General features: G+C 50.2%; 3 protein-coding genes across 3 annotated transcripts; all 3 read left to right on the forward strand.

Moving 5' to 3' along the window:
* Window positions 1-599: 599 nt before the first annotated feature.
* p4hb (prolyl 4-hydroxylase, beta polypeptide) lies at window positions 600-15,520 on the forward strand. The gene is made up of 11 exons (XM_007888711.2): window positions 600-954; window positions 6,048-6,254; window positions 7,254-7,387; window positions 8,214-8,351; window positions 10,876-10,980; window positions 11,539-11,664; window positions 12,422-12,622; window positions 12,992-13,112; window positions 13,614-13,795; window positions 13,990-14,073; window positions 14,697-15,520. Exons 1-11 carry the CDS (start codon window positions 801-803, stop codon window positions 14,784-14,786), a joined length of 1,542 nt encoding a protein of 513 aa, XP_007886902.1. The 5' UTR covers window positions 600-800; the 3' UTR covers window positions 14,787-15,520.
* A 2,502-nt stretch (window positions 15,521-18,022) lies between these two features.
* Window positions 18,023-20,435, forward strand: LOC103175593 (protein phosphatase 1 regulatory subunit 27). The gene is made up of 3 exons (XM_007888710.2): window positions 18,023-18,447; window positions 19,086-19,236; window positions 19,577-20,435. The coding sequence occupies exons 1-3, from the start codon at window positions 18,264-18,266 to the stop codon at window positions 19,698-19,700; spliced, it is 459 nt and encodes a 152-aa protein (XP_007886901.1). The 5' UTR covers window positions 18,023-18,263; the 3' UTR covers window positions 19,701-20,435.
* A 2,498-nt stretch (window positions 20,436-22,933) lies between these two features.
* Window positions 22,934-26,030, forward strand: mcrip1 (MAPK regulated corepressor interacting protein 1). The gene is made up of 4 exons (XM_007886532.2): window positions 22,934-23,109; window positions 25,132-25,256; window positions 25,464-25,562; window positions 25,894-26,030. Exons 1-4 carry the CDS (start codon window positions 23,102-23,104, stop codon window positions 25,956-25,958), a joined length of 297 nt encoding a protein of 98 aa, XP_007884723.1. The 5' UTR covers window positions 22,934-23,101; the 3' UTR covers window positions 25,959-26,030.
* The last annotated feature ends 664 nt before the right edge of the window (window positions 26,031-26,694 follow it).

Here is a 26,694-nt window from a genome sequence, read left to right on the forward strand (position 1 = left end):
CGGTCACGACAACGCTGCCTGTGACCTACACTGCAGCACTTTTCAAGCGCCGCGAAAGTGCTTCGCGGAGCCTTCTGCCCCCGCGTCCCCCCCGGGCCGGCCAACGCCGCGGGGGGCCCCAGCCGCACGGTCCACCCCACGCTCAACGGGGTAAATCCCGGCGAGAGCGTTCGTCGGGCGCTCCCTTCCCCCATCTCCGGGTCTTCGCCTGAAGACCCTCCCGTTCGGACCGCGCCCGGATCGGGTCGCCGCCCCGGGTGGGGTGGGGGGGGGGAGTGCGGCATAAGTGCAAGTTGTCGTTGCTGTTGAGATTTTTTTTGGTGTGGGGGGGAGGGGGTGGGGGCGAGGCTCTGCATCAAATGCAAAGACTCCTCTGGTAGCGTTGGATTGGGACACAACGTTGAGGCACTGGGGGAAGGGGTGGGTGTGGGGGGGGGGGGAGGAGGGGTCAGCTGGAGCCCCGGAAGTGCATCCCAGGCCGACTTCCGGCCAGCGGGCGCGGGCCAATCGGATGGCTCCACGAACCGCTCCGGCTTGATTTAAGCGCCTGCGCAGTAGCGGCTGCTCCTTCCCCCGCCCCTCCCGCCCCGAGAGCGCGAGTCGAGTCGAGTCAGTGAGAGAGCCCGAGGCCCCCGAAGCGCCACGTCCCGTCTCCTCACCTCACACCCACACCCCAACACACACCCCCACACACAGAGGTCCAGCCCGCGGCCCCGACAGCCCGCTCTCCGCACACCGTCCCGCCGCCTCCGCCGCTACTCTTGACCACTTGACCCCCCCCCTCCCCACCCACCCCGAGGATGTGGGGCCTGGCTGTGCTGTGCCTGGCCGCTCTGGCTCGCGCCTCCCGCGCCGCCGTCGAGGACATCGCCACCGAGGACGACGTGCTGGTGCTGAAGAAGGACAACTTCCAGAAGGCGCTGGAGACGCACCGGTTCCTGCTGGTGGAGTTCTGTGAGTGTCTTGACTGCTGGATCAGGCCGACTAACCACTAGTTTCACTAACCAGCCAACCAACCAACCAGCCAACCAGCTGCCAACTTTATATCTAAAGTTCCAAACCTGTAAAGTTTTAATTCGGTTTCAACTTTTTATTTCATACAACAATAGTCTTCGTTTTTGTATATACGCTGTATATATGTATCTGTGTACACATATACACATGTGTGTACAGCCATGTCAAATGCAAGGATTGTTCAAATATATATATATATATATATATGTATAATGTATTTTCCCCAAGGAATGGTAGTTCTTTCACTTTAGTCGGTAAAGAATATTCCACACACAATTTGAATAGTAATCTAGTATATATATTATATATATATATACACACACATACACACACAGTATAAAAAAGTTGTTTTATATATAAAGTAACGATCAACCAGTTCAGATTGGAGTAAAGTAAGTCAACTTTTGTATCAAGGTCGAAACTTTCTCAGTCATCGGACCAATTAGCTGCTTTTAAACACAGTTTTGAAGTACTGTATCTAAAAGCCGCTCATAAATCAGTCATGAACTTACTTTTTCTCTATATAGAAAGCTAATGGACAATACTTTTTCCCCAAAAAAATTCCGAACTAGTCCCTTTGTTGGGATGGTGAAAGCTTAATCGATCATCTTTGTTTAAATAGCTTCCCGAGGGGATGTTCGGTGAGTTGCTGCTGGACTGTAAAACTTAATAACGTGTTATAAACTTTTCCTCCCAAGTGCTGCACTCACAAACTTTAACCGGCGATTAAATGCAAAGGTTGGTACAGTCAGCTCTGAAATAAACTAGCACCAGTCGCTAGTCAATAGTTAACCATGCAGTGGTTACAGTAAAGGGAGTTGTGCTCCAGCCTCCCCCCCCCCCAGCCCCCAGTCTGGCCCCTTCGGCTGACAACGAGCTGTAGTTTTTACTCTCACCAGTCGGTGCATTTTCTAAAACATGAATCAGTCGCTGCTTACAATGTATAATCGGTGGGGGTTCGGGCTAAGAGTTGTGAAACTGTTCGGACTCTGCACCGAGCACTCTGGCAGCACCACATCTCAACCTAAATCTCGGCTAAATCACTGACTTTCGCTCTTTGCTTTCTTGCCACACGATCCTCCTCCTCAGGAAGCCGGAGCCCGTCTGTGGCGTCCTCTCACTCTCTCTCTCTCTCTCCTTCCCTCTCTCACTCTCTCTCCTTCCCTCTCTCTCTCTCTCCTTCCCTCTCACTCTCTCTCCTTCCCTCTCACTCTCTCTCCTTCCCTCTCTCTCCTTCCCTCTCACTCTCTCTCGCTCTCTCTCTCCTTCCCTCTCACTCTCTCTCTCCTTCCCTCTCACTCTCTCTCGCTCTCTCTCTCCTTCCCTCTCTCACTCTCTCTCTCCGTTTCATTCATTGCTCTCACGTCGGACGAGAGGGGAGTTCCGGTGCCATTCATTCATTGTCGGGAGCGCGATTTTTTTTAAAAAAAGGAATGGGACTTCTTTGACTTTATTCGGTAAAGAGATTATTCCGTGTACAGTCTGAACAGTGACCCTGAATGTTTTTCTCACATTTCGGAAGCCGCGATCTTGCTTTGGGGGAGAGGTGTGGGTGTGTGTGGGTGTGTGTGTGGGTGTGTGTGTGTGTGGGTGTGTGTGTGTGTGTGTATACGTGTGCGGGTTTTTCTTTTTGGTGGCGATTGAGTTGCGTACGTTTCCACTCTGACTTACTCCATGGAGTAGCTCAGACTCCCGGTCGCACGTACAAGGAGAACGCCGGGGGGGGGGGGGGGGGGGTGAACGCAACCTGGAGCAAAACTGGGTTGATTGACGGCTCCTCCAGCCACTGGGCAGCAACACTCCCGAAGCAGCTCCTCGCCGATCCTTCTCTTTTCGCAGCGCGCAGACGTGGAACTCGCTTATCTCCGCACAGTTGACGTGTAGGAGGGTCAATGGTTCGACTTCCAACTCATCTCGGCTCCCCACACCCTCGCTGACGATGCAAACTGTTGGGGAGTGCAATGTCCAATGCTTCTTGCAGTCTGTAACCGCTGCCCCCCCACCCCCACCCACCCCCCCCCCCCCCCAAAAAAAAAAACCACACACACTGCTGGGTAGAATGGGCAGAGTTAGAAACCACAGCGGAGTTATTTTATAAACTTTTAATTGCAATAAAACGCAGAGAAGGTTAAGAGGAGACAAGTCTGCAGGGCTATGGGGAGAGCGCGGGGGAGTGGGATTAAATGGATAGCTCTTTTCAAAGAGCCAGCACAGACATGATGGGTTGAATGTCCTCCTTCTGTGCTGTTATAATTCTATGATTCTATGATACTTGTGCTGTAACCACAAGCAGTGACTTTTTGCAGGGAATAAATTTTTGCTTGTAATACTGCCTCTTATAATAATAATCCTTGCATTTGATATAGCGCTTTTCATGTCTTCTAGACGTCTCAAAGCGCTTCACAGAACAAACTGTAAAGTGAATTGACTATATTTGTGGGTGAAACGCAGCACAGCAGTGTCTCACAAACAGTTGTGGGTTGAAGTGACAAATTAATTATTTTTTTTCTTGAGGATTATTATCAGGCATATGGAGTAAGGAAACCTGACCAAGGTTTCGCCCTGCCGGGATGCCGGGAATCGAACCCAGGTCTCTCACTTGCGAGGCGAGTGCTCTAACTGCTCAGCTACAGGACTCCACACAAAGGAGTCCTTATCTGTGCATACTTTACTGCTCCAATGCCGTTTCCCACCCCTCTTTGTCCTATCTTGAGAAATCGTTCAGTGCAGTTGTGGGCTTGTGTGTTGTCACACGTAACTCTTGTCACCTCTGAAGCTGCCGTTGGGGTCTTGTTTTCAGGCAGAGGATGGGTGGTTTTGGACTTGCTGGTCTTACACTGGAATTAGTGGGAGAGCGAGAGCTGTGAGATTCAATATTTTACCTACATGTTTAAATTTGTGAGGTTTGCCCAAGTTAATTCGCTTGGAATGAATGTTATATTGTGTTCTGGCTAAAAATATAAGAGTATCAAAGCAAAGAGCATATTTTCAGTAAAATTGTTGGGTGGCTAAACTTGGTGCGCAGTGGCCAGTTGTACTCCAGTACTTGACTTCATTTGTCAGAAACTGGCACATGTGCTGACCGTTTATCAGCCCCGATGGTTTCATGAATGATTAAAGAAGAGGAGATTGGTCTTGTTCTGGCAGTGTGCTCCACTTCCCACCTTTGTGGTGAATGCAGACTTGGGTGGGCAGAAGAGATTGCAGCGGGAAGTTGGGATACTGAGCAAGGACAGAAGGCTGACTGCCAGTAGTTATCTTATGTTGCAGGAATTGCTTCTGTTGCTGCACAGAACCACACAGGCAGCCGCGTTTGAGAAACTCTGGTCGAGATAACGGTTAGTGCGGAAGAGAGTAACTATTGGATGTGAGGTGTGATTCCCTCGTTCTGAATTCTGGTTTTCTGGAGGAATTGGCTCTTTTAAAGGAGAGACTGAACGTTTAGTGCGACGCCTTTGGTCGAGAATGTAAATTTAATTTGCAAAATTTACATTTTATTCTAATCAAAGGGAGAAAGAAGTACAGTACTTTCAGCCTCTGGAATTGCCTCACCGTTCCATTGAAAAGCTATGTAAATGACCCACAATGTGTAATTTATCTCAAGGCAGCGAGGAAGTATCAAACTATACTTGTGTTTGCTCTCGTCCAAATAATTTGCTGCTTTTTTTTTTCTGCTTCCCCTTTGCTGATGTGTGATGCCATGTGGTGCTGGCTGTTGTATGGGATCTTGTCGATGTAATCCAGTCTTTGTGGCAGCTCGCACTGTGAGCAAACCCTGGCATGGGACTTGAACCCACAGCCCAGAGGTGAGAGTGCTACCAACTTAACCAACATGATGCAATCTCTCTGGTGCTGGAAGTTTTACAACCAAAATAAACATACACCTTTCAAAATTGCTGCATCGAAAATACTACCAAGAGTAGAACATTTTTTAATAAAATTAAAAAAATTCTTGCATTTGATATAGCACTTTATCAAGTCATTGAGACGTCTGAGAGTGCTTCACAGTACTGTAAAGTCAATTGACTATATTTTGTGAGCGTAACACGACAACCAATTGCACACAGCAGTGTCCCACGAACAGTCGTGGATTGAGTGACCAAATTTTTATCTTTTTGATGGATTTTTGACCGTTTTTCTGATGTTGCTAGAATTGACATACCTGGATTCATGTGCTCTGAATCCCACTGCAGCAAGCTTCTTTCTAATAGAAGACTGCTGCTGTGAAGGACGCTGGGTAGGTAGAATTCCAGCCATTCCTTCTGTTAAGACCCGAGGCAGTATTTTAATGTGAATCCCTGATGTATGTTTGTGAGCTCTGGCAGATAAGAAAAAAACCTCTTTGACTGGCCCCCGATGGCTACAAGCATCATAATTTCTGCCTGCTGCAGATTGGCCAACAATCCCCCAAATAAAACTGGTCACTTATTTCATGGCTGTTTGTGGGACATTTGCTATATACATCTGCTGCTATGTTTCGCCCACAACATACACAGTTACTCCACTTTACCAAATATCCTGTGAAACATTTGAGACGTTGCAGCGACTTGATAAGGTGCTGTATCAAATGCAGCAATTATTATTCACTCACAGCCTTCAGAAGTGGAGAGAATCGAAGGAGTGTGAATCAAATGCAGCCTCTTATCGTCTTTGCTCAGCACAAAGTAACATCTCTCTGTGACTGGGCTGTAAATCCAGGCTGCTCATTTACTCAGCTGTCCGTTTTCTCAGTGTGTTTATTGCAAACATTAAACTTATTTTTATTTAACAACCTCGCCGGCAAACCATCAAAAACTGTTTGTCTGCCTCTGTACAGCTGCTCGGCAGTCTTTGATTTGAGTTGATGGTCTGACGTGTTTGGTGACACAATCAATTCTTAGACATTCCACAGCTTTCTCAGCTGCACCTCCCCCTCCACACACACACACACAGAGAAAAAGCATGTTGGTGCCCGTACAGATGAATTGCTAGTGTGTACGTTCATTGATCCAGATGTGTTTTGTGACTGAACCTGTGAAATCTCTCTGTTCTAGACGCTCCCTGGTGCGGCCACTGCAAGGCCCTGGCTCCTGAGTATGCCAAGGCGGCTGGGAAACTGAAGGAGGAGGGCTCTGAGATCAAACTCGCCAAAGTAGATGCCACCGAGGAATCGGACCTGGCACAGAAGTTTGGGGTTCGGGGTTACCCGACCATTAAGTTCTTCAAAAACGGGGACGAGGCCAGCCCTAAGGAGTATTCTGGTAAGTCAGAGTGGGGTGTGACTGGACTAGGCCTGGTAAATACACAGGAATGCAGCCTGTTAAGTAGAGTATTGTATTAGTTGGCTGTGGGCAAGTGGGTTTGTGTGTCGTTCTTCTCGAATCACGTTTCCTCCAAACTGTTTTCCTCGGCCTCCTGCGTGCCTCCACGCGCTCTAAACTGCCAGCTTCAATCCAGGACTCCTGGAACGGTCTCACTGACTCTGTACTTGTCCCGATCAGGGCTGGGGTGCGCTTGTGTTACAGACGCTAAACTAACTTTGTAAGCTGGGATTTGGATGATTTTTAACAATAACTTTGACGCTGTCCTTGTACACTGTTCAAAACTACGTTAAATATTTTTATATTTCACCATTTAAGATGATTTTTTTAGATTCAAACGTGATCTTGTTGCTTAGATACATCTACCATGGTTTTACCTGAGCAAATCGGCCATTTGTAGCTTTTGCACTTGTTCCTGGTGTTTCTGCCCACCTGGTGCCTGGTACTGAGCACTGCTGCTGCTGTGCAGCTGACAAACCTCCAGCGACGAAATGCCAACTCACCAGAGTCCAGACCGGGTTTAGCTTCTCCCACCCGCTGGGTGCTGTGGGAATCTTGCCAACTTTGATTTCTGATCAGTAAGGGTAACTGGTTGGGTTACTTTTTTTTAATGGGAAAAAAAAGAAACATGGGTTGAATGTGGCTAATAGACGCAGGCAGTGAGTGGGCTGGCAGAGCTCCAGCTCCCACCGCTGAGTGTGAGGAAGCTGAGCTTGTGCCGCAGATCCTAATTGATTAGAACGTACCGACCGGATTGAGAAATGTGGCGGGTGCAGTTTTACAGCTACACCTCTCTTGGTCGGAATGAGAAACACGCCCTCTGTAAGGATTGAACAAAAGATGTACTTAATGTGGCAGACTGGTTATTCAAGGAAGGACGGGAAAACCTTTTCTTGGCACCAACGTGTTTCATGGCTTCTCTTCTCCTTTCTTTGGTAGCCGGGCGACAGTCTGAAGACATCGTCAACTGGTTGAGGAAACGCACTGGCCCGGCTGCCGAGACCATCACCGAAGCCAGCGCCGCTGAGAAGCTGGTGGATTCTTCTGAGGTGGTGGTGATCGGATTCTTCAAGGTGCAGACTTTATTTTAACTCGAGGTCTGGAGGCGGGGCTAAACTCCATCCCATAATTCCGTTAAAAATAATAATAATTTGGTCACTTCAATCCACGCCCATTTGTGGGACACTGCCGTGTGCAATTGGCTGCCGCGTTTTGCCCACAAAATATACAGTCAATTCACTTTACAGTATATTCTGAAGCGCTTTGAGGGGTCTCGAAGACGTGATAAGGCGTTGTATCAAATGCAGGGATTATTATCAGTGGCTCTACAGCTGAGAAGCTCTGAAATCAGCCAGGCTGATTTAGAAGTTTAAGGTTATATTAAAGGATAAGGACGAAAGGCAGGGAATTGGCATGAAAAGATCTTTAGTAAATTGATGGGACCGGCTCAGTGGCCTCCTCCTGTTCTCGTAATCGGCTAAAATGAATTATAATAATCATCATAAATAATACTCATCACTTAACTGAACCTTTCTTTAGATGTGGACACCAGGTGGTGCTGTTAAAGCTCTGATTAGGGAGAGTCTTTCACTTGAGACGAGCTATGTCTTCACTATCCAACTCCCATTTCTCCTCCCTCCTCTCCCTCCCCCCAAAAAAGTCTGGAATTCAAGTGTTCAGCTGTGAATTGTGGCCGAAAATCCTCCTATTTCACTGTGTACAAACCAGCTGTTCCTTGGTTTAGTGTTTTTGTTAATGCAGCTTCAATGAACTCAAATGATGATGCTTCACTGTATTTCATTGTGGATGGTGGGGTTGGGGGGGGTTTGAAGGAGGAGGAGGATGTGGGTGTGAAGAATGCAGGGCCTGGGTGTCAAGCTTGTCTACTATTTGTTTCAGGATGTGGAAGGAAGCGATTCCAAAATCTACATGGACGGGGCGGAATCCATCGATGAGGTTCCGTTTGCAATCACCTCCCACCCAGACCTGTTTGCCAAGTATGACATGAAGGAGGATGGAGTCGTCCTGTTTAAAAAGGTAAAATGAGTGATCGGCCGCTGTTTATTCAGGATTGAGACTGAACTTTGTGGATCCGTCGTGCTTTTGTTTGGGCAGTTACTGGGTCAGTTGACAGTGTTCGATAGTAGCACAGTTGGTTCTACCCCCAGCTATAGGCTAGCTCCAGTCTGCTACTAACTTTTGGCTTGTAAATAAAGGATTGAACCTGCTCTTACTCTACCTCAGGTGCAGAAGCAACCTTGTGCTCAACAATGCTCCACAAACTGTTGGACGTGAGTGCAGTGCAAGCTGACCCTCTGTCAATGCAAATCAATAGCTGTCTGTAGTAGTGTTAATGCTGCTGTAACTCAGGCTTGCTTCCCCCCCACCCCCTCCCGTAATTGGACATGCTCAGAAGATTGGCCAGAAGGCTGCACTGCGTAGAAAATAAAATGCTGAACTAGACCATTGCTTAAAGTACTGTTCGCTTCCTGTAACCAGAGCGTTTACACTGCAGCCCAGCCAAGACCAGCATGGCTATTACTGTCACATCTGTTTTTTGCAACCCTGCAGCTGGCCTTGCTTGTCAGAATTGCTCTTCCCAGCATGTGGCATCGCTGGAATTCCTCAGGAGGAGAGGAGTGTTCAAAGTGTCTGGAACTCAGGGCTTTGGTTTAACAGCCTCTGAACTAAATGAACATGGCACTGCAGTGAGTTTGTGGCAAGTTTTACATGGAAGTGCCCAGTAAAAGTGCCCCTACCCGTCAGGGCTTTGGCTTGCAAGGTTAAGAGGAGCTGAGTGGGATGATTCCCTGCCCTTAGTGACTAGTCTGCCCTCCCAAGTCCTGCTGATGAGCCATGCTGGCTGTGCTGTCATCATGATAGGATGGCACTAAGCCAATATGTAGCTTTGTGTCAGAGCAGTTGGGTGTGTAGTGAACATGCAGTTATCCCAAATTGCACTCAGGGGAGTTGCTTCTTTGGCTGAGAGTCTGGTTTTGGAAAGTGACTTTAGGGGATTTTCTTTAACGAGGCTGCTAATTCTAAATGTGTAAAGGTGCAGGAGTGAGTGGTTTATATTTAGAAGAGTGGCTTAGATGGAATGTCAAGCCTTAGCTAGTGATAAGTCTGTTTTTTTTGCCACTTCACCCTGACTGAAAGGCTTTAAATATGGGCCTTATAGAGGTCAGTGCAGAGTTCTATGTATGAGGACTGCAAGCCCACCTGTGTTTAGTTTTATATTTGTGTGGGTGTGTGTGCATACCCGTCATTGTGTATAAGTAAGCATTCAAATATCACTCTCCAGCTAGTCAGCTGGTGTCTGCATAATTACTAACTAAGCTGTTAGAACTGTTCTGTTTTAATGGGAATGCTATTTTGGGGATGAAGCATTAGACAACCACACAGGCACCTGTTGGTCAGTGGGACGGAGGAAGTTGAGCATTGCTTAATATTGGGTGATTACCGTCAGTACTGTTTTGCCTTCCTTTCCCAGATTTAATCCTTTGGTCCAGGGCTTTATTTAGGGCATTGCAATGGGTGAGTCGGTGATTGGAGGAGAAAGAGGAAAGTAAGGAGAGAAATGGGCTCAATACTGATTCATGACTTCAACCTTACCCTCCAATCTTGGTTCTAAGATTGAGGGAGGAGGGTCAGTGCCTGTCAGTCCTGGTTAGTGCTATGTTTGTGTGAGGGGTAGCGGTGTCCTTTTTCAGAGAGGAAGAAAACTGTATCCTGCAGCTCCCCAAGACCCCACCACCCTCTGCTCTCCCATTTTCCTCCATTGACAAGTTTCCCACCAGGAAATTGATACCATGAGCGCCCTCAGAGGGCTGAGTATAGCAAGCAAAAGGTCGCAATGCCATCTGGAATTCAGTTTGTGTGCTGCGTTCCAGACTCCGGTCATTGCCTTTTCAGATGTGTGGACCAGTGGCGAATGCTGTAATGTTAAGAGGCAGCCTCTTGTGAAAGTTACAGTGACTGGCTGTTGGTGTCAGAATACCTTCGAGCAAAGCTAAGATTTGCTATTTGCCCGAATGTACTGTGAAGTTCCTGCAATCTGTTATCTTTTTTGTTAGCTTGTGGGTACTACTCTCTTTACTGGATACACTTGCTTCCATTTAGGGGGATGTCAATGTAGAATAAACACTGGTTCTGTAAATTGTAGAATCCAGCATCAAGTCAGTCAGGGGTTGTGATGTGAGGGCGGGATGGATGTTTATGAACATAAAGCTGGAGGCAAGTGCGTAATGGGGTCTAATCTGAACCCAATCTCTCTTCAGGTGAACAAACTTCTCAATAAAGTTTTCAGCTAGGCTCGGCTCAGGACTCCTTAAATAACAGTATGAAGTGCTTTGAGGCGCTTTTCATGTAAAAGGTACTGTGTGATCGCTGTGGATTAGCCGATGGGTCTGGCAGCTGTTCTAAGTATCTCCTGAAATGTCGATGTGGAGAGGGTGGTGCCATTTACTATGGCTACAATGGCGCTGACCTAATGAGGAGTTGGATGTTGCATTGAACCTGGGATCAATGACCGTTGCTTTGTTGGCATCTTATCTCCTAGTTCGACGAGGGCCGTAACACGTTTAATGGAGAATTTACCAAGGAGAACCTCATTGAATTCGTCAAGAGCAACCAGCTGCCTCTCGTCATCGAGTTCACTGAACAGGTAAGAAATAAGTTGTATCTTTTTGCAAGCCCGGCATCTCCCTTCCAAAAATTCCTGAACATTTCTGTATTGAAGTAACTTGGCTCAATCTCCCACCTCGTGCTTGTGTTACATGATGCCTCCCTTTGCTCTTGCTCGGAAAGGCGCTTGTATCACTTTCAGCAAATGATTTTTGTTGGCAACACTCACGCTTTGTCAAGTGGTAGAAATTCCAGATCTTGGTTACAGTTACTTTGAAGGCTTACGCTGACTGGTTTTAGCAAAGAGGGGCTTAAAACAATGAGCTCCTAACGCACCTAAATTTAGCTCATGTCTGGAATCCCGATTCGCTTTCCAAGAAATCACTCCTGGTTGGAGTTGTGAATTGGGATCTTGGAGCTGAATTTTCAGACAATTGATTGTCAGCTTGTTTTGAGGAGAGTTAGGTATGTACGTTGAAATGGGTGGAGGGTGGGGGTTTAATAGGAACTTTGTGTAAGAACAGTTCTGCTTTCACACCTGGTTCGGTACAGTGTTAATCAGTTGCAGGATGATCACAGATTCTTACCCTCTCCACAGACTGCTCCAAAGATCTTTGGCGGGGATATAAAAACCCATGTGCTGCTATTTTTACCAAAGAGCTCCTCCAGCTTCCAAGAGAACCTGGACAACTTCAAGAAGGCAGCTGAAAACTTCAAGGGCAAGGTATGGCATAACCATTTCTTCTGTCTGTCTCTCACACACACACGCACAGACACACGCACCTACTCGATTTCAAGATCCTCCCCCTTGTATTCAAGTCCCTGCACTCCTCCGCACCCCGCGATCTCGCTGACCTCTCTCCTCAAACCAGTACCCGTTGCCTTCGTTCCTCCGAGTCTGGCCTCCTCCTCATCCCGAGTGCTCCGCTCTACCCTCAGTGGCCGTGCTTTCAGCCACTATGCCCCAAGGCTCTGGAACTGCCTTCCTCACTCGCTTCGTCTCGCCCACTCCCTTCCCATTTTCAGATCTCTGCTGAAGACCTTTCTTTTCGACCACGCCTTTGGTCACCTTCCTCCCCCTCCCCCTGGCTCGGTCCCGGGATCCGTCACTGTAAAGCGCTCTGAGACGTCTTCCAGCATGGAGGGCACTATATAAATCCAAGTTGTTGTTATACGCTCACATACTCTCACTCTGAATTCCTCTTGAGTGAGCGGCTGAGAGCATAGTTCTAGAAGTTGGAGTTCTTGCACATCCGCTTTCTCTCTTTGGGAAGTCTAAAGATGACAACAGCAAAATTTGTATAGCACCTTTCAAGGAGGACATCCGAAGGCGCAGGACAGTCAGGGATTTGGACGCAAGCCGGAGATTGCTCAACGTGTACTCAGAAGCCTCCTTTGTTCCTTTTTGTTTGAATCTTTTGAATATCCCAGTTCTACTCAAAATAACTTCTTCTTCTTCAAACCTCTCTTGGCCATCACAGATCCTGTTCATCTTCATCGACAGCGAAGTTGATGACAACCAGCGAGTTCTGGAGTTCTTTGGCTTGAAGAAGGAGGAGTGCCCCTCCATCAGGCTCATCACCCTTGAGGAGGAGATGACCAAGTACAAGCCCCAATCTGAGGAGATCTCCGTTGAGAATATCAAGGGTTTCTGCGATAAATTCCTGGATGGGCAACTGAAGGTGAGGTAGACTCGCCCCCGAGCGAGGGATTTACTGTTTGTGGAATGTGTTGGGTCTTTATTTAGCTGTTAGTCAATTGGCGGATCGCTTTTCCGGGGTAATAATTCCTTCAAAAAATAAATTAAAAATTATAATAATTTGGTCACTTACTGGACTGTTGGATACTGCTGTGCGCAGTCTCAGTGGCTGTCTCATTTCGCCCACAAAACATACAATTAATTCACTTTACAGTATATTCTGTGAAGCGCTTTAAGACGTCTCAAAGACGTGATAAGGCGCTATATCAAATGCAAAGATTATTATTTATTTGGGTGTGAATTTCCATTTCTTGTGCTAACTCCTGACATTCAACTCACTCCACAATATCAGCCTCACCTGATGAGCCAAGACATTCCTGAGGACTGGGACAAGACCGCTGTCAAGGTTCTGGTGGGGAAAAACTTTGAAGAGGTGGCCTTCGACGAAACAAAAGATGTTTTCATTGAATTCTGTAAGTACAAAGGCTTAGTAGTTGAGGCAGAATCCATGATGGCTTTTTAATAGGGAATTTGACAAATGTTTGAAAAAAAATTAATAGGACAAGGTAGAGGAATAGGGCTGTTTGGGCCGGGACAGGCATGATCAACTGAATGGCTTCCTTCTGTGCTGTAAAATTCTATGATTCTTAAGTGTCTACTACTCGCTACTCAATGTTTAATCCTATCAGGCTGTTTGCCTCAGTGTCCAGTACCCTGTTGATTGATATTTCCAAGATAGTTTCTGCTGTGACTCAACTGACTAGACTTTGATTGTGTATGTGATGTCTGCCTGCCTGACATGGTCATTTAAAGTGCTGTGGGGATAAGTTGCAGTTAAAAGGAGAGCTCATAGCAATTATTCTGTAGTTCAAATCGCCAATATTTATTTGAAGTGGATGTAGGCTATGCTCGAGCCTTGGTGCACGTGAGCTGATGTGATGTCCAGCTAATCCCCTGAACTCTTATCTACACAGATGCCCCATGGTGTGGACACTGCAAACAACTGGCTCCTATCTGGGAATCCCTAGGAGAAAAATACAAGGAAAATACCAATATAGTCATTGCCAAGATGGATTCCACTGTCAACGAGATTGAATCTGTAAAGATCCACAGTTTCCCCACACTAAAGTTCTTCCCTGCTGGCACTGATAGGAAGGTGAGACATTGGCCACATGGCTTGGAATCCTGAACTCCCTGCCACAGGGCAGGCGAGATTCCCGGTAATGCGGTCACCATCGGGCACGGTCTGGTGGGTCTGACTTGACTTGGCCAAGGACTGTGACCAATTTGTTTTGATGTGAAAAGATGTCGTTACTGCACACGTTTGCTAAGTTACGTGCCTCTTTGCAGATCGTAGACTACAGCGGTGAGAGGACGTTGGAAGGATTCAGCAAATTTCTAGATAGTGGAGGTGCTGACGGAGGTGCTGATGAGGTAGGTACAGCCCAGGCCAGGTGCTGGCAGGTGTGGAAGGGTCAAAACATGAAAGGTTTGACTGAGATGCCGCAGCTAATTTGAAGGGAATTGAATCCAGAAGTGTTGTGCACATGTGTGTGTGTATAGCTGGTCTTGGGATCAGTTCATTGGCTGATCTCTTAATTGCCTGCCTATATCTCTCCCTTTTCTCTTCTCCTCGCCCTTCCCTTTCCCCCCAGGGGGCTGGTTGGGACAGTCAATTGTCAGATTTGGTTCAGTGATTCGAACACTTTAATTAACACTGTCTTGTTCTCTTTTAATTTGTATTGACCAGTCAGTCCGAGTTAGAGGGAAATTGACCTGCGGATTGTGTATGGAGTAGACCAGCATGTTGAGAGTGTAATTTGTTTGCGGTCTAAAGATAACCCAACCAAGTGTTTGTCTTGGGCTATTTTAAGTGCGTGATTGTCCCAAAATACTTTTCCCACCCTGTAATCCCACTGACCTGCGGTAACATGTTGTAAGATAGCCTTGCTGGTAAAATCCTGGATGGAGGGAGAGGCATTAAAAGGCCCTTTAGCTGAGCAGCAGTGGTGTGTGTCACTGTGGTCACACATCCCTCTTGTTTCCCCTCGGTGCAGGACCTTGAAGATCTTGAAGCAGATGAGGCAGAGGATTTGGAGCCTGAAGATGAAGAGGAGAAACATGTTCATTTGCCAGATGAATTATAAAAGGAAGAAGAAAAAAGCATCCAAAAAACACTTTTTTTGTATGGTTTCAAACAAAATAATGCAGTAAAATGAAATATTTAACATGCTGAGTCTGAGTAAATAAAGACAGGGAGTTCCCAACAGATCCTCAATGTTCACAGTAATCATTTTGCTGTTAATTTATTTGGGATCATCTTTAATTGTTTAAAATCACAAAACCGTTATCTACATTTGGAATTTTTTTTGTTACTGATTCGTGCGATGTACTTTTGTACAGGTTTTTTTTTAACTTGTTTGTACTGTTTAACATTACGTATTTGCCTGGTAATGGAAGTTTGTCTAGCACGTCACCAGTTCTGTGCCTAAAGGGCACTGAGTGCTAAACTAGCAGCTATTTCTTGAGGGGGGGGAAGAGAGAGTGAGAAAGTACCTAAAGCCATTGAATCCTTCAGCCTCAGCATTGGCTGTAAGGGATTGCTAGTTTTTGCATCTTAAGAACTTTTCTGTTTTTGAGATCGATTCTTATTTCCTACTTTGAATCGGGTCCTGGGGTGGTAGATAAATTATTTTTTTTGAGGGGGTGGGTGGGAGGGGCAAGGGAGGTTGGTTGGGGTGGGTGGCAGTAGGGTACCCTGCAGCAGATGAAGAGTCTGGGGGCGAGGAGGCTTCATCAAGTGAACTGTGCAATTCTTTGAGCATTCCAACCTGTTAAAACATTTTGATGGCCAGGATTAATTAAAAAGAAATTAAACTTTCTTCGGTGTGAATTTTTGCTTATATTTTGCTCTGGTGAGGGTGGGAGAAATGAGGGTTGGGGTTACACATAAAACACATTGGTTTTGCTTTCAGAAGATGCTAGGCTAATGAGTTGAGATCTTGAGGGGGAGAGCAGACTCTCCACTTTGGTGCCCGAACCGATCAATGTTTGTGCTGTGTGGCTGCTACCTGACATGTCGCTGTGGGCTGTGCAGTGTGAGCTTTTACTGGCTCAGTTTTGAGAGTAATGTGGGCTTTGCCACTCACCTCCCACCTGGTGATTTGTCAGATGCACTTCACTGCTGTCACCTGGCTCCTGTGACTGGCAATAAATGTCGACCTTTATGGATCCCTCCTTATTTCTCGGGATGAATGAAATACGACTTTACTGGCCCCTAACTCGTCTGTGCTCGTCAGTGGCAGCTACAGTTAACAGAAGCGCTTGTCTGCTCAACAATGCCAGGAATCTCCAAATTCTCTCTAACCCACCACCAAATAAATGGAGAAAGGTTGGTGCTGACCCAAGCTAGGGGACCCTGGAATTATCATGTCACTTTAGGTTGTGTCTGGTGTCTCGCTGAGACTGAGGTGTGACAACAACGACTGCATCTGGGTTGGAGGCTGTCGCTTCTACTCTTGTCTGATATACAAACTGGATTAGCCATTCAGCCCCTCAAGCCTATTCCGCCATTTCACAAGATTAAGACTGGTCGGTACCTCAACTCTGTCTTTGCTCCATATCCCTTGATACCCAACGAAAATCTTATCAACTTTAGTCATGAAAATTTCTATTGATCCAGCGTCCACAGCCTTTTTGGGGAGAGAGTGAGAGTTCCAGATTCCCACTAGCCTTTGTGTGTGTGTGTGTGTGTGAAACAGCGCTTCCTGATTTTGCTCTTAAATGGCCTCGCTCTAACTAAGATTATGATGTGCAGGTTCTTGACTCACTTTGGTCACAGCCCCAAACCTTGGGAAACCTGACACTTGGCTAATTCAGACATTTACTTTGAGCCAATCCGCCAATCCCCTAAAGTACACTCGAATCCAAAACAGTCACGTGCAGACTGGGGACTCTGAAAAGCAGATGGCTGAAATTGAACGTGTTGGACGTGTGTGTGCGTGTTGATGTGAGTGTGTATTCAGTACAGCTAGAGCTTTTCAGCATTCCCTTCCCCAAGTCCCAGGCTAAGGTCTCGACTAACTCACCACAGACTGGGAAGAATCTATCTTGTGATCTGAACTGGAGCCTTTTCCCCTCGTATCCCTCTGACTAAAATGACCTAAAGTCAGATTATAAAACTGAAATGAACAAAAGTCTTGAGTTGAGAGAGTTCTGGATTGAGGGGGGGAGGGATAGGAGTCAGACACATTCAGGTACATGTTGGGTTTGCAGATGGCAAATCCTATTACTAATTCTGTGCGCCCCCCCCCCCCCCCCCCCATCCCCCATGAAGGCCTCAATACCCTGTTTAACTACGACATTTATTAAATCCAATTATTTTAAGTGGGGGAGAATCCTAGCCCGCTCTCCCTTCACAGCCCATCAATACAATGTTTTTACATAAGGTTTTGCCCACAAAATATACAGTCAATTCACTTTACAGTATATTCTGTGAAGCAGCTTTGAGACACCTTAAGGTCATGATGAGACGCTATATCAAATGCGAGGATTATTATTATTATCGGTCGTCAGTTTCATACACAAACTCGCTGTGTTTTACAATGTGTTTGGTGTGATAACTGTCACATACCATTGTGAGACACCACCAATGTCATCCCTGTAACATTGCCAAAATGTACACCTGGTGTGGATGTGCGTGTGTGTGTGGGGTGGGGGTGAACTCGATGAGTTATGAACATATTTACAGTTTGGTGCAATGTTATTCTAGAACCTTTGGTACTTTACAGATGGCGCATCCTGTGATGTGTACTTGATTTCGAAACCACTTGGGTTACTGTGATCTAATCCTGTACCATTGGGTAATCTGTTACCTGGAGACCGGGTAAACACACGTGTGTGTGTGTCTGTGTGGATGGGATGGGGGAGAGCTTTTTTGGGAGGGAGGAGGGTTGTGGTGTTAAGGTCATCTATTTGTGTACAAATACCCAGACATTACATTTGACAGCGAATCTGTGGGAAGCACTTTGGATATTTTGGGACGTTATATCAAATGCAAGGATTCTTATATTATTCATTCTGCTGCTTGGGCATGTGAGGGTGTGTGTGACATTTTCTGCATTCCCTCTGAATGATGGTGGTGTGCGTACGTGGAGGACCTCACATGTTTCTCTGTTGAGGTTGCACATGGTTTAGATAACTGAATCGCAGCTCGATTTCAGATCGGTTCCTGGGACCCATTCAAACCCTTTAAAATAGCACCGCACTCAGCGAGGGCAAGAGGGACATCCCAAGCCAAAAACAGAGGAACGCGCTGTGAAGCAATATACATGTGACAGCAGGAGGAGGGACAGGTGAGAGAAAACCGCTTTAAACCGCCCCCCCCCCCCCCCCCCACCTCCCCTGTTAGTGATCTATAACCTTCAAAAATAGATCCCATCACTTAAATAGCAAAGAATCGGTCCATCCCAAACAGTCTGGGAGAAAGGGCGTGAGAGGAGCCAGAGAAAGAGAGAGAGAGTGTCGGACAAGAAGGAATCAACACTGGTCAATTTTAACATTTGTTTTTTTTCCTTTCCCCCTCTCCATTCCCGAGAACGTTTTCTCCCCAGCCAGCACTGAGAATGAAATTCCATCATTCCACCCGCAACACGTATAGTTTGACTCCAGTCAGTTTGAAGCCCACTCGTACGGTGCGCTTTCCCAATGACATCGTCTTCCAGGACCACATCCGTGAGGGAGACCTTCAACAGATCGGGCGATTTATCCGAGCAAGTAAAGTGCAGCTGGACACCATCTATCTGTCTGGTCAGTCTCTCGCCCTTTTTTAAATTGTTTTCTTTTTAATTTTTTTTATATAGTAAATAATATTAATCCTTGCATCTGTCACAGCGCCTTGTCACGTCGTTGAGACGTCTCAAAGCGCTTCACAGAATGTAAAGTGGAGTGACTGTATTTTGTGGGCGAAACTTGGCAGCCAATTGCACACAGCAGTGTCCCACAAATAGTTGTGGATTGAGTGACCTAATTAGTATTTTGTTGTTGTGGATATTTTTAAGGGATTATTTGCGCTATTCCTCAGAAAAAATTATCTTCAAACATTTGAAGACTGGATTTTTTTTGGGGGGTGGGGGGAACAGGAGGGGTTGGGACGTCAACATTTCACGATAATCGATTTAAAAGTGTACCATTCCACCCACAAAATACACAATCAATCCACTTTACAGAATACCCTGTGAAGCGGTTTGAGACATCTCAACAACGTGATAAGACGCCAATGGAACGATTATTGTTATTATTTGATCGTAATTCAGATCCAAAAAGTTTGACTTTCTTTTGCAATAATGCTGAATGTTGTCTTCTTTTTTAATAAATGCATTTGCATTGACGTGTGTTGGTGTTTGCGTTGGCTTTCTATCTGATGTCTGTGAGGTGTTGTGTTACAGGGATGGCTGCGCTGCATGAAGCAGTTCTCTCCGGGAATCTGGAGTGTGTGAAGCTGCTGATCAAATACGGAGCTGATGTGGAGCAGAGAGATGAGAACGGCTGGTCAGCCCTGCACATGGCCTGCAGCGATGGCCACACGGAAATCGCCAGGTAGGACAACTAACACGCACGATGGGCTAACTGGGGTTTGAAGCGGATTTTATTTTAATACAAAATAATGATTGACCTGGTGCTTTGTCACCTCCTGGAACTGCCTCAAAGCACCTCACAGGATTTACTGTAAAGTGTAGTGACTACGTGTTAGGATTAAGGCACATGGGGGCGGGGAGGGGGAATAAAGATACCAGGAAGGACTTTACTTGATGGGGTGAAGGGGAGATGGAAGGATGGGTACCCTGGAAGGACGAGAGCAAATGTACGACTGATCTTGCGAAGCGCTTTTGTATAAACATTGTACGGGTTTACCTGACATGGTGTTTGGAACCTGCAGATACCTGTTGTCACTGGGAGCAGACACTGAGGCAGCCAATGACGATGGGGAGGTGCCCTCGGACATGATCGACCCCGAACACGAGGAGCTGCTCCAGCTGTTCACGGGCAAAGGGGCCGACTGAGAGCCATTGCCAGAGCCGCAGTTCCTTCACTGAGGCCCATTGTACTGCGGTTTGTGCCTAAACTGCATCAAGTCTTCAATTCAGAACATTGAGAGGGAGGGGAGGGAGGGGGATTCTTACGGCAGAAAACGCTTTATCAGGGATACCTGCTGCTCGACTGAGAGTATTGGAGAGAGACGAGCAAGTAAGGACTGAAACGCGCTCTCTGTGCTTCAGTTTACCTGAGATTACGAGGACGGTAGAAGGCGAACTAGATGGACCTTGGTCTTTCGTAGTCTCGCATTTCCTATGTTCCTATGACTGTACATGTGCTCACGATACAACTTGTGAAATAACTGATTCTTGGGACAAGCTGCAGCGATCGATCGCACATGGTAAGGCACGATTCTCTCCACAGCACGAACTCTGTGAGGCAAAGTCTTAACGTGTCACGGTTTGTATTTGTAGCGTATCGTATTGGACATATCTTCATTTTATGCGAGTATTAGAGTTTGGTTTCCCCTCCCTCTGCTTTATGCGCACGTCCTTGAGAATGTCAGTTGCCAGAAATTATCAATCAGTAAAAAAAAAACTGCACTTTGTCTTCCCTTCAAAAGTACGGGATCTCACAGTCTTACGGACGGCTGGAAATGTAAATGTGATGCGAAGAGTGACACATTGGATTTGTCTTTGTTTGGAATCAGTCTGGACCATGTTTTATATTAGTGAGAATAAAGATTTATGTTTTGCTACAAATACGGCTGTTTTATTTTCTCCCTTTAAAAAAATATGCTCCTTGCTTCATTTCTCTGTCACCTCCGTAACCTCTCAGATCAGATCAGATCAGATCACATCAGAGTATCCTCTCCAACCTCCTCGACCCCAGGGAGTAAAATCCTCATTTACCCAGCCTCACGACACAGTTTAATTCCATCAGCTCACATATAATTCTTTGGTCTAGGGTTACATTGCTGTGTGCAAACTGGCTGCAAAGATGATTATTATTATGACGACGATGAATCCTCATTTTGCACAAGCAGTAATAATAATATAATATTAATAATCCTCACCTTTCACAAATAGCGCCTATTGAACCAAAATGTCTCGATGTTTTTAACTACTATTATTTTTGAAATAATAATAATAATCCTCGCATTTGATACAGCGCCTTATCACGTCGTCGAGACGCCTCAAACGAGCTTCACAGAATGTACTGCAAAGTGATTTGACTGTGCATTTTGTGGGCGAAACGTGGCAGCCAATCGCGCACGATGCCCGGGGTAAAAGGACAGCCGGAAGAAATGTTGGTCACAAAGTTAAACTCGATTTGTTTTGTTTAAGGCATCGCGTTAATTTTTTTCCTCCGCATAATGTCTTGGAATATTAGTGCGGCATCGGCCTCTGCTGGATTCCCAGCACAGCACACCCAGCACCAACCTGCGACAGATTGGGATAAGGGAAGACACTTGGATTCGCCTGAACTCGTCAGTTCTTACCGGGGTGGTTCTGGGGGGGGGGTTGGTTCTGGTGCTGTTTGCAGTGGGATTTACAGACCGGTGGAAAATGTCACGGGTCTCTCAAAACGGAATTGGGAAACCATTTGGAACAAAGAAATCGCCTGAGGGGTTAGCGGGAATCCGTGCGGGATTATAGTTTTACACTGGGCTGAGACGCTTTCATTCCGATCTTATCTTCCTGAGGCGTTGTTGTTGTTGTTCCTTTGAGCTAAGTCACTGTTCGCGAACTTGCGATTCGACGCGTTCGGAATTCATTCCGGAATAACAGCTCTCAAGGAATCTTACAGCGTAGGAGGAGGCCATTCGGTCCATCGTGCCTGGTGTCGGCTCTTTAAAGGAAGCCATTCAACTGGTTCCACTCCCCCGCTCTTACCCCATCAGCCCCGCAAACTTTTCCTTTTCAAGTACCTGTATTTATCCAATTCCCGTTCGAAATCCACTCTCGAAACAGCCTCCACCACTTTTTCAGGCTGTGCGCTCGGGATCGCCCTCGTTTAAGGAGTTCGACGGATGTGAAAGTGATTCTAATCAATGTCCGTCCACTGTAGGGTTTAACGAGAGAATCAAAGGCAGTGACAGGTCGGAAGCCCTCACAGGAGGGGCTGCCGGTGGGGAGCCAGCAACCAGCAGAGCGATCTGAGATCCCTGCTTTATCAGGAGGCATTTTAACTGGTTTAACAATAACGATAATAATAATAATAATAATGATAATAATCCTTGCGTTTGATCCAGCACCTTATCACATCGTCGAGGCGTCTCAAAGCACTTGAGGACGTTACTGCGAAGTACCGCGACTGTGCACTGTGCGAGCGCTCGGCAACGTCCCACACACAGCCATGACTTGGTTCATGTGGGGGATTGTCGGCCAGGACACCTGGGGGGTGGGGGGCGGTGGGGGTGGGGGGGGGGGGGGGGGGGGGTGCGGAGAGAGAGAGAAAGAAACTCCCTTCTCTCTTTTCAATCAGTGCCGTTGCATCCTTAACATCCGCCCGAACAGGCAGTCTGGACCTCGGGATTCACGACCCCCCCAGGGCTGGGCTGGAGAGACCGCCTCGACTGGACGTGAGGGTCATGTCCCGACATGGGGGGGGGGGGGGGGGCGGCGGTGGTGGTGGTGGGGGGCTTGAACCCACAACCGTCTGACTCCGAGGTGAGGGTTCAACCCCCCGACACACACGGGATACAAATCTGGACAAATATGTTCAGGGAGAACTGAGGTCGCACAGTCTCTCAGGGAGAGGGTCGTTTCTTTACGCGGAACGGAGGTTAACGTCCGGGGTGGGGGTTGGGTGGGGGTTGGGTGGGGGGTTCCTGTACCCGGGGGGGTGGGGGAGGGTGTCCCCAGGGGGGGTGGGGGAATGTGTGTGGGGGTGTCCCCAGGGGGGTGGGGGGAGGGGGGTGGGGGGGGGGGGGGGGGGGCGGGTGTCCCCAGGTGGGTGGGGGGAGGGGTGATTGGTGGGTGTCCCGAGAGGGGGTGGGGGGAGTGTGTGTGTGTGTGGGTGTGTGGGGGGTGTCCCCGGGGGTGTGGGGGGAGTGTGTGTGTGTGTGGGGGGGGGTGTCCCCGGGGGTGGGGGGAGGGGGTGGGGTGTGTGGGTGTGTGGTGTGTGTGGGGGGGTGTCCCCGGGGGGGGGGGGGGGTGGGGGAAGGGGGGTTGGGGGGTGTGTGTGTGGGGGTGTCCCCGGGGGGGGAGGGGGTGGGGGGGGGTGTCCCCGGGTGGGGGGGGGAGGGGGTGGGGGTGTGTGGGGGGGTGTCCCCGGGGGGAGGGGGGGTGTGTCACGCCCCGTGTCCGGGCCGCGGGCTCTCAGGCGGAGGCTGAGCGCTGAGGAGGCGGCGGGAGGCCGGGCCCGAGGCCGAGGCCTGAGTGAGGGAGAGGCCGCGACAGACAGCGAGAGACACGGGGCCGCCATGAGCAGGTACCGGGGCCCCGGGGCGGGCACAGGCCGAGGCCTTCCCCTGGGGTGGGGGTGGGGGGAGGCTGTGTGTGGTGCCCCTGGGGGTGGGGGTGGGGGGGAGGCTGTGTGGGTGCCCCTGGGGGTGGGGTGGGGGTGGGGGAGGCTGTGTGGGTGCCCTGGGGGTGGGGGGGGGGAGGCTGTGTGGGTGCCCCTGGGGGGTGGGGGTGGGGGGAGGCTGTGTGGGTGCCCTGGGGGGTGGGGGGAGGCTGTGTGGGTGCCCCTGGGGGTGGGGGTGGGGGGAGGCTGTGTGGGTGCCCCTGGGGGTGGGGGTGGGGTGGGGGGAGGCTGTGTGGGTGCCCCTGGGGGTGGGGTGGGGGTGGGGGGAGGCTGTGTGGGTGCCCCTGGGGGGTGGGGGTGGGGGAGGCTGTGTGGGTGCCCTGGGGGGGGGTGGGGGGGGCTGTGTGGGTGCCCCTGGGGTGGGGGTGGGGGGAGGCTGTGTGGGTGCCCCTGGGGGTGGGGTGGGGGGAGGCTGTGTGGGTGCCCCTGGGGGTGGGGGTGGGGGGAGGCTGTGTGGGTGCCCCTGGGGGTGGGGGTGGGGGGAGGCTGTGTGGGTGCCCTGGGGGTGGGGGTGGGGGGGGGAGGCTGTGTGGGTGCCCCTGGGGGTGGGGGGGGGAGGCTGTGTGGGTGCCCCTGGGGGTGGGGGTGGGGGGAGGCTGTGTGGGTGCCCCTGGGGGTGGGGGTGGGGGGGAGGCTGTGTGGGTGCCCCTGGGGGTGGGGGTGGGGGGAGGCTGTGTGGGTGCCCTGGGGGTGGGGGTGGGGGGAGGCTGTGTGGGTGCCCTGGGGGTGGGGGTGGGGGGGAGGCTGTGTGGGTGCCCCTGGGGGGTGGGGGGTGGGGGGTGGGGGGGAGGCTGTGTGGGTGCCCCTGGGGGTGGGGGTGGGGGAGGCTGTGTGGGTGCCCTGGGGGTGGGGGTGGGGTGGGGGGAGGCTGTGTGGGTGCCCCTGGGGGTGGGGGTGGGGGGGAGGCTGTGTGGGTGCCCCTGGGGGTGGGGTGGGGGTGGGGGAGGCTGTGTGGGTGCCCCTGGGGGTGGGGGTGGGGGGAGGCTGTGTGGGTGCCCCTGGGGGTGGGGGTGGGGGGAGGCTGTGTGGGTGCCCCTGGGGTGGGGGTGGGGGGGAGGCTGTGTGGGTGCCCCTGGGGTGGGGGTGGGGTGGGGGGAGGCTGTGTGGGTGCCCCTGGGGGTGGGGTGGGGGAGGCTGTGTGGGTGCCCCTGGGGGTGGGGGTGGGGGGAGGCTGTGTGGTGCCCCTGGGGGGTGGGGGTGGGGGGGAGGCTGTGTGGGTGCCCCTGGGGGTGGGGGTGGGGGTGGGGGGGAGGCTGTGTGGGTGCCCCTGGGGGTGGGGGGGGGGGGGGGTGGGGGGGGGGGGGGGGGGAGGCTGTGTGGGTGCCCCTGGGGGTGGGGGTGGGGGGAGGCTGTGTGGGTGCCCCTGGGGGTGGGGCTCAGTTTGGGAGTCGGATTGTGTCGGTCATTTGGCTCCGAAACCCCTTATTCCTGTGACACCCACCAACTCCCCTTCGCGCCGAGCGATCGGTCAGTCGAGTGACCGATCGGCCGCGCTTTCCCGTGACGTCGCGGCAAAGAGCTCCGGGTACCCAACCCCCGGGCGAAGGGCGCGGTCGGTGTCAGTGCGTTGTTATGACTAACGATAACAACAGTAACAGCAATAACAACAACAACAACAATAATAATAATAATAATAATAATAATCCTCGCATGTGACGCAGCGCCTCATCGCGTCTTCGAGACGGCGCAAAGCGCTTCGCGGAACGTACCGCCGAGCGAACCGACGTCGAGAGGGCTCTGGGAGGCGATCCCCCCCCCCGCGCCCGCCCCCCCCCTCGCGAACGGCACTCGTGTAAGCGGTTGTAATCTTGGGCGTGGAGTTTGCTGCCTGACCCGTGGCTCCCGGTCTCAGTCTCTCTCTCTCTCTCTCTCTCTGTGTGTGCGTGTGCGTGTGCGTGCATGTGCGTGTGCTCGACCCTCCCGCAGCTCCCCCGCACCCCGCGTCGTCTACAACGGCAAACGGAACAACGCTCCTCGCTCGCCCACCAACGCCGCCCCCCAGGAGCTCTACACGCCGGCTCACGAGGAGAACGTTCGGTTCATACACGACGGTGAGAGCGCGCGCTGAGCGACAGCGCCTGCGCTGGGGAGTGTGGGGAGGGGGCGGGGGGGGGGGGCCGTGGGGGCGAGCTCGGGCGTGTGTGGGAGGGTGCGTATTGCGGGGAAGGGGTGTGTTGTGTGTTTTGTGCGCATGTGGGTGGGCGCGTGTGCGTGCGCGTGCGTGCGTGTGCGTGCGACTGACAGGCTCTGGTTCACAGCCTGGCAGTACGTGGAGAGAGAGCTGCGGAGCCAGATGTCAGGGAGTGAGCGAGGACCAGTGCAGTACGTGGAGAAGAATCCCAACCCCAACCTGAGCAGTGAGTAACACGACTGTACAAGGCAAAACACGGCACGCGCTGCGGTTACACAGAGCAAGTCTCTTCCCCCCCCCAAACCCACCCCCTCTCCGCCCCCCCAGATAAAAATAATAACCTTTGCGGTTGATATCCCGCCTTGTGTCGTCGAGATGTCTCAAAGCGCTTCGCAGAATATACTATAAAGTGGAGTGGCTGTGTATTTTATGGGACAAACACGGCAGCCGGTTGCACGCAGCAGTGGTCCCACAAACAGTGGTGGATTGAGTGACTCATTTTTTCCCCCCCATCAGCGGGACGTAAATCAATCGATCCCTATCTCTCTCTCTCTCAGATTTCACACCGATCGACCTGAACGACTGGAAGAGGAGGAGTATGTCAGACGTTAAGAAGTCCTAAAGGAGCGTGTTTTTTTATTTGTTTGTCGGTTTGGGGCTGATCGGAGCGGATTGTTTCTCTTCTCCCTCCACCCCCCCCCCCTTCCGGTCGCCCGCTTGGAACTTGTTTTCTTTGACGAGTTGCTGGGGTGTGGGGGGGTGGGGGTGCGGGTGCGGAGAAGGTGGGGGCTGTTGCTCATTTACTCTAACAGCCCTGGGAGTCTGTGTTGTGAGTGTCCGGTCCGGACTGATCGCTAACTCTCTCCTTAGATGTTTTTGTTTGTGGGGTTTGATCTCTCACCTGTGACCTCAACTCCACCAGCACCCGAGCCGCAAACCCCACTCCGCCCCCCCTCCCACCCCCTCTCTCTCCCGGGGTTTACCCCACTCGCAAACCTCAGCATTTGCACTCTGTCCTGGGGCCACAAACAGGAGTTTTGAGTTTGTATCTTAAATAAGTCTTAAATTTCTCTTTCTCTCTGTGTGTATGAGTTGGGGTAGTGGGGGAACAGAGAGGTAATGATTGGCTCCAGCATCTCCCTGAAGGGGTCTTAAGGCTGCTGTGGCCGCTGTACACACTCTGCGTGTGTCTGTCTCTCTCACCCCCCCCCCCCCCCAGCTTGTCTGTCCCCACTCTGTCTCCCCACACTCTTTTTCTATCTTCTCTCTCTCAGTCTCCCCCCTTCCTCTCACTCCCCCCCCCCCCCCATCTCCTCACTCCCTCTCTCTCTCACTCAGTCCCTCTCAATCTTTCACTC

The sequence above is a fragment of the Callorhinchus milii genome, unplaced genomic scaffold, assembly GCF_018977255.1.
Source record: "Callorhinchus milii isolate IMCB2004 unplaced genomic scaffold, IMCB_Cmil_1.0 Scaffold20, whole genome shotgun sequence".
NCBI classification, from domain to species: domain Eukaryota; kingdom Metazoa; phylum Chordata; class Chondrichthyes; order Chimaeriformes; family Callorhinchidae; genus Callorhinchus; species Callorhinchus milii.

Bases quoted from the DNA above. Each gene is read 5' to 3' on its own strand.
- p4hb (XM_007888711.2), top strand. From the start codon at position 801: ATGTGGGGCCTGGCTGTGCTGTGCCTGGCCGCTCTGGCTCGCGCCTCC. The intron at 10,981-11,538 runs GTAAGAAATAAG...CCCTCTCCACAG, and splicing joins TCATCGAGTTCACTGAACAG to ACTGCTCCAAAGATCTTTGG. The intron at 11,665-12,421 runs GTATGGCATAAC...TGGCCATCACAG, and splicing joins CTGAAAACTTCAAGGGCAAG to ATCCTGTTCATCTTCATCGA.
- LOC103175593 (XM_007888710.2), top strand. From the start codon at position 18,264: ATGAAATTCCATCATTCCACCCGCAACACGTATAGTTTGACTCCAGTC. The intron at 18,448-19,085 runs GTCAGTCTCTCG...GTTGTGTTACAG, and splicing joins GGACACCATCTATCTGTCTG to GGATGGCTGCGCTGCATGAA. The intron at 19,237-19,576 runs GTAGGACAACTA...TGGAACCTGCAG, and splicing joins GGCCACACGGAAATCGCCAG to ATACCTGTTGTCACTGGGAG.
- mcrip1 (XM_007886532.2), top strand. The intron at 25,257-25,463 runs GTGAGAGCGCGC...TCTGGTTCACAG, and splicing joins CGTTCGGTTCATACACGACG to CCTGGCAGTACGTGGAGAGA. The intron at 25,563-25,893 runs GTGAGTAACACG...TCTCTCTCTCAG, and splicing joins TCCCAACCCCAACCTGAGCA to ATTTCACACCGATCGACCTG.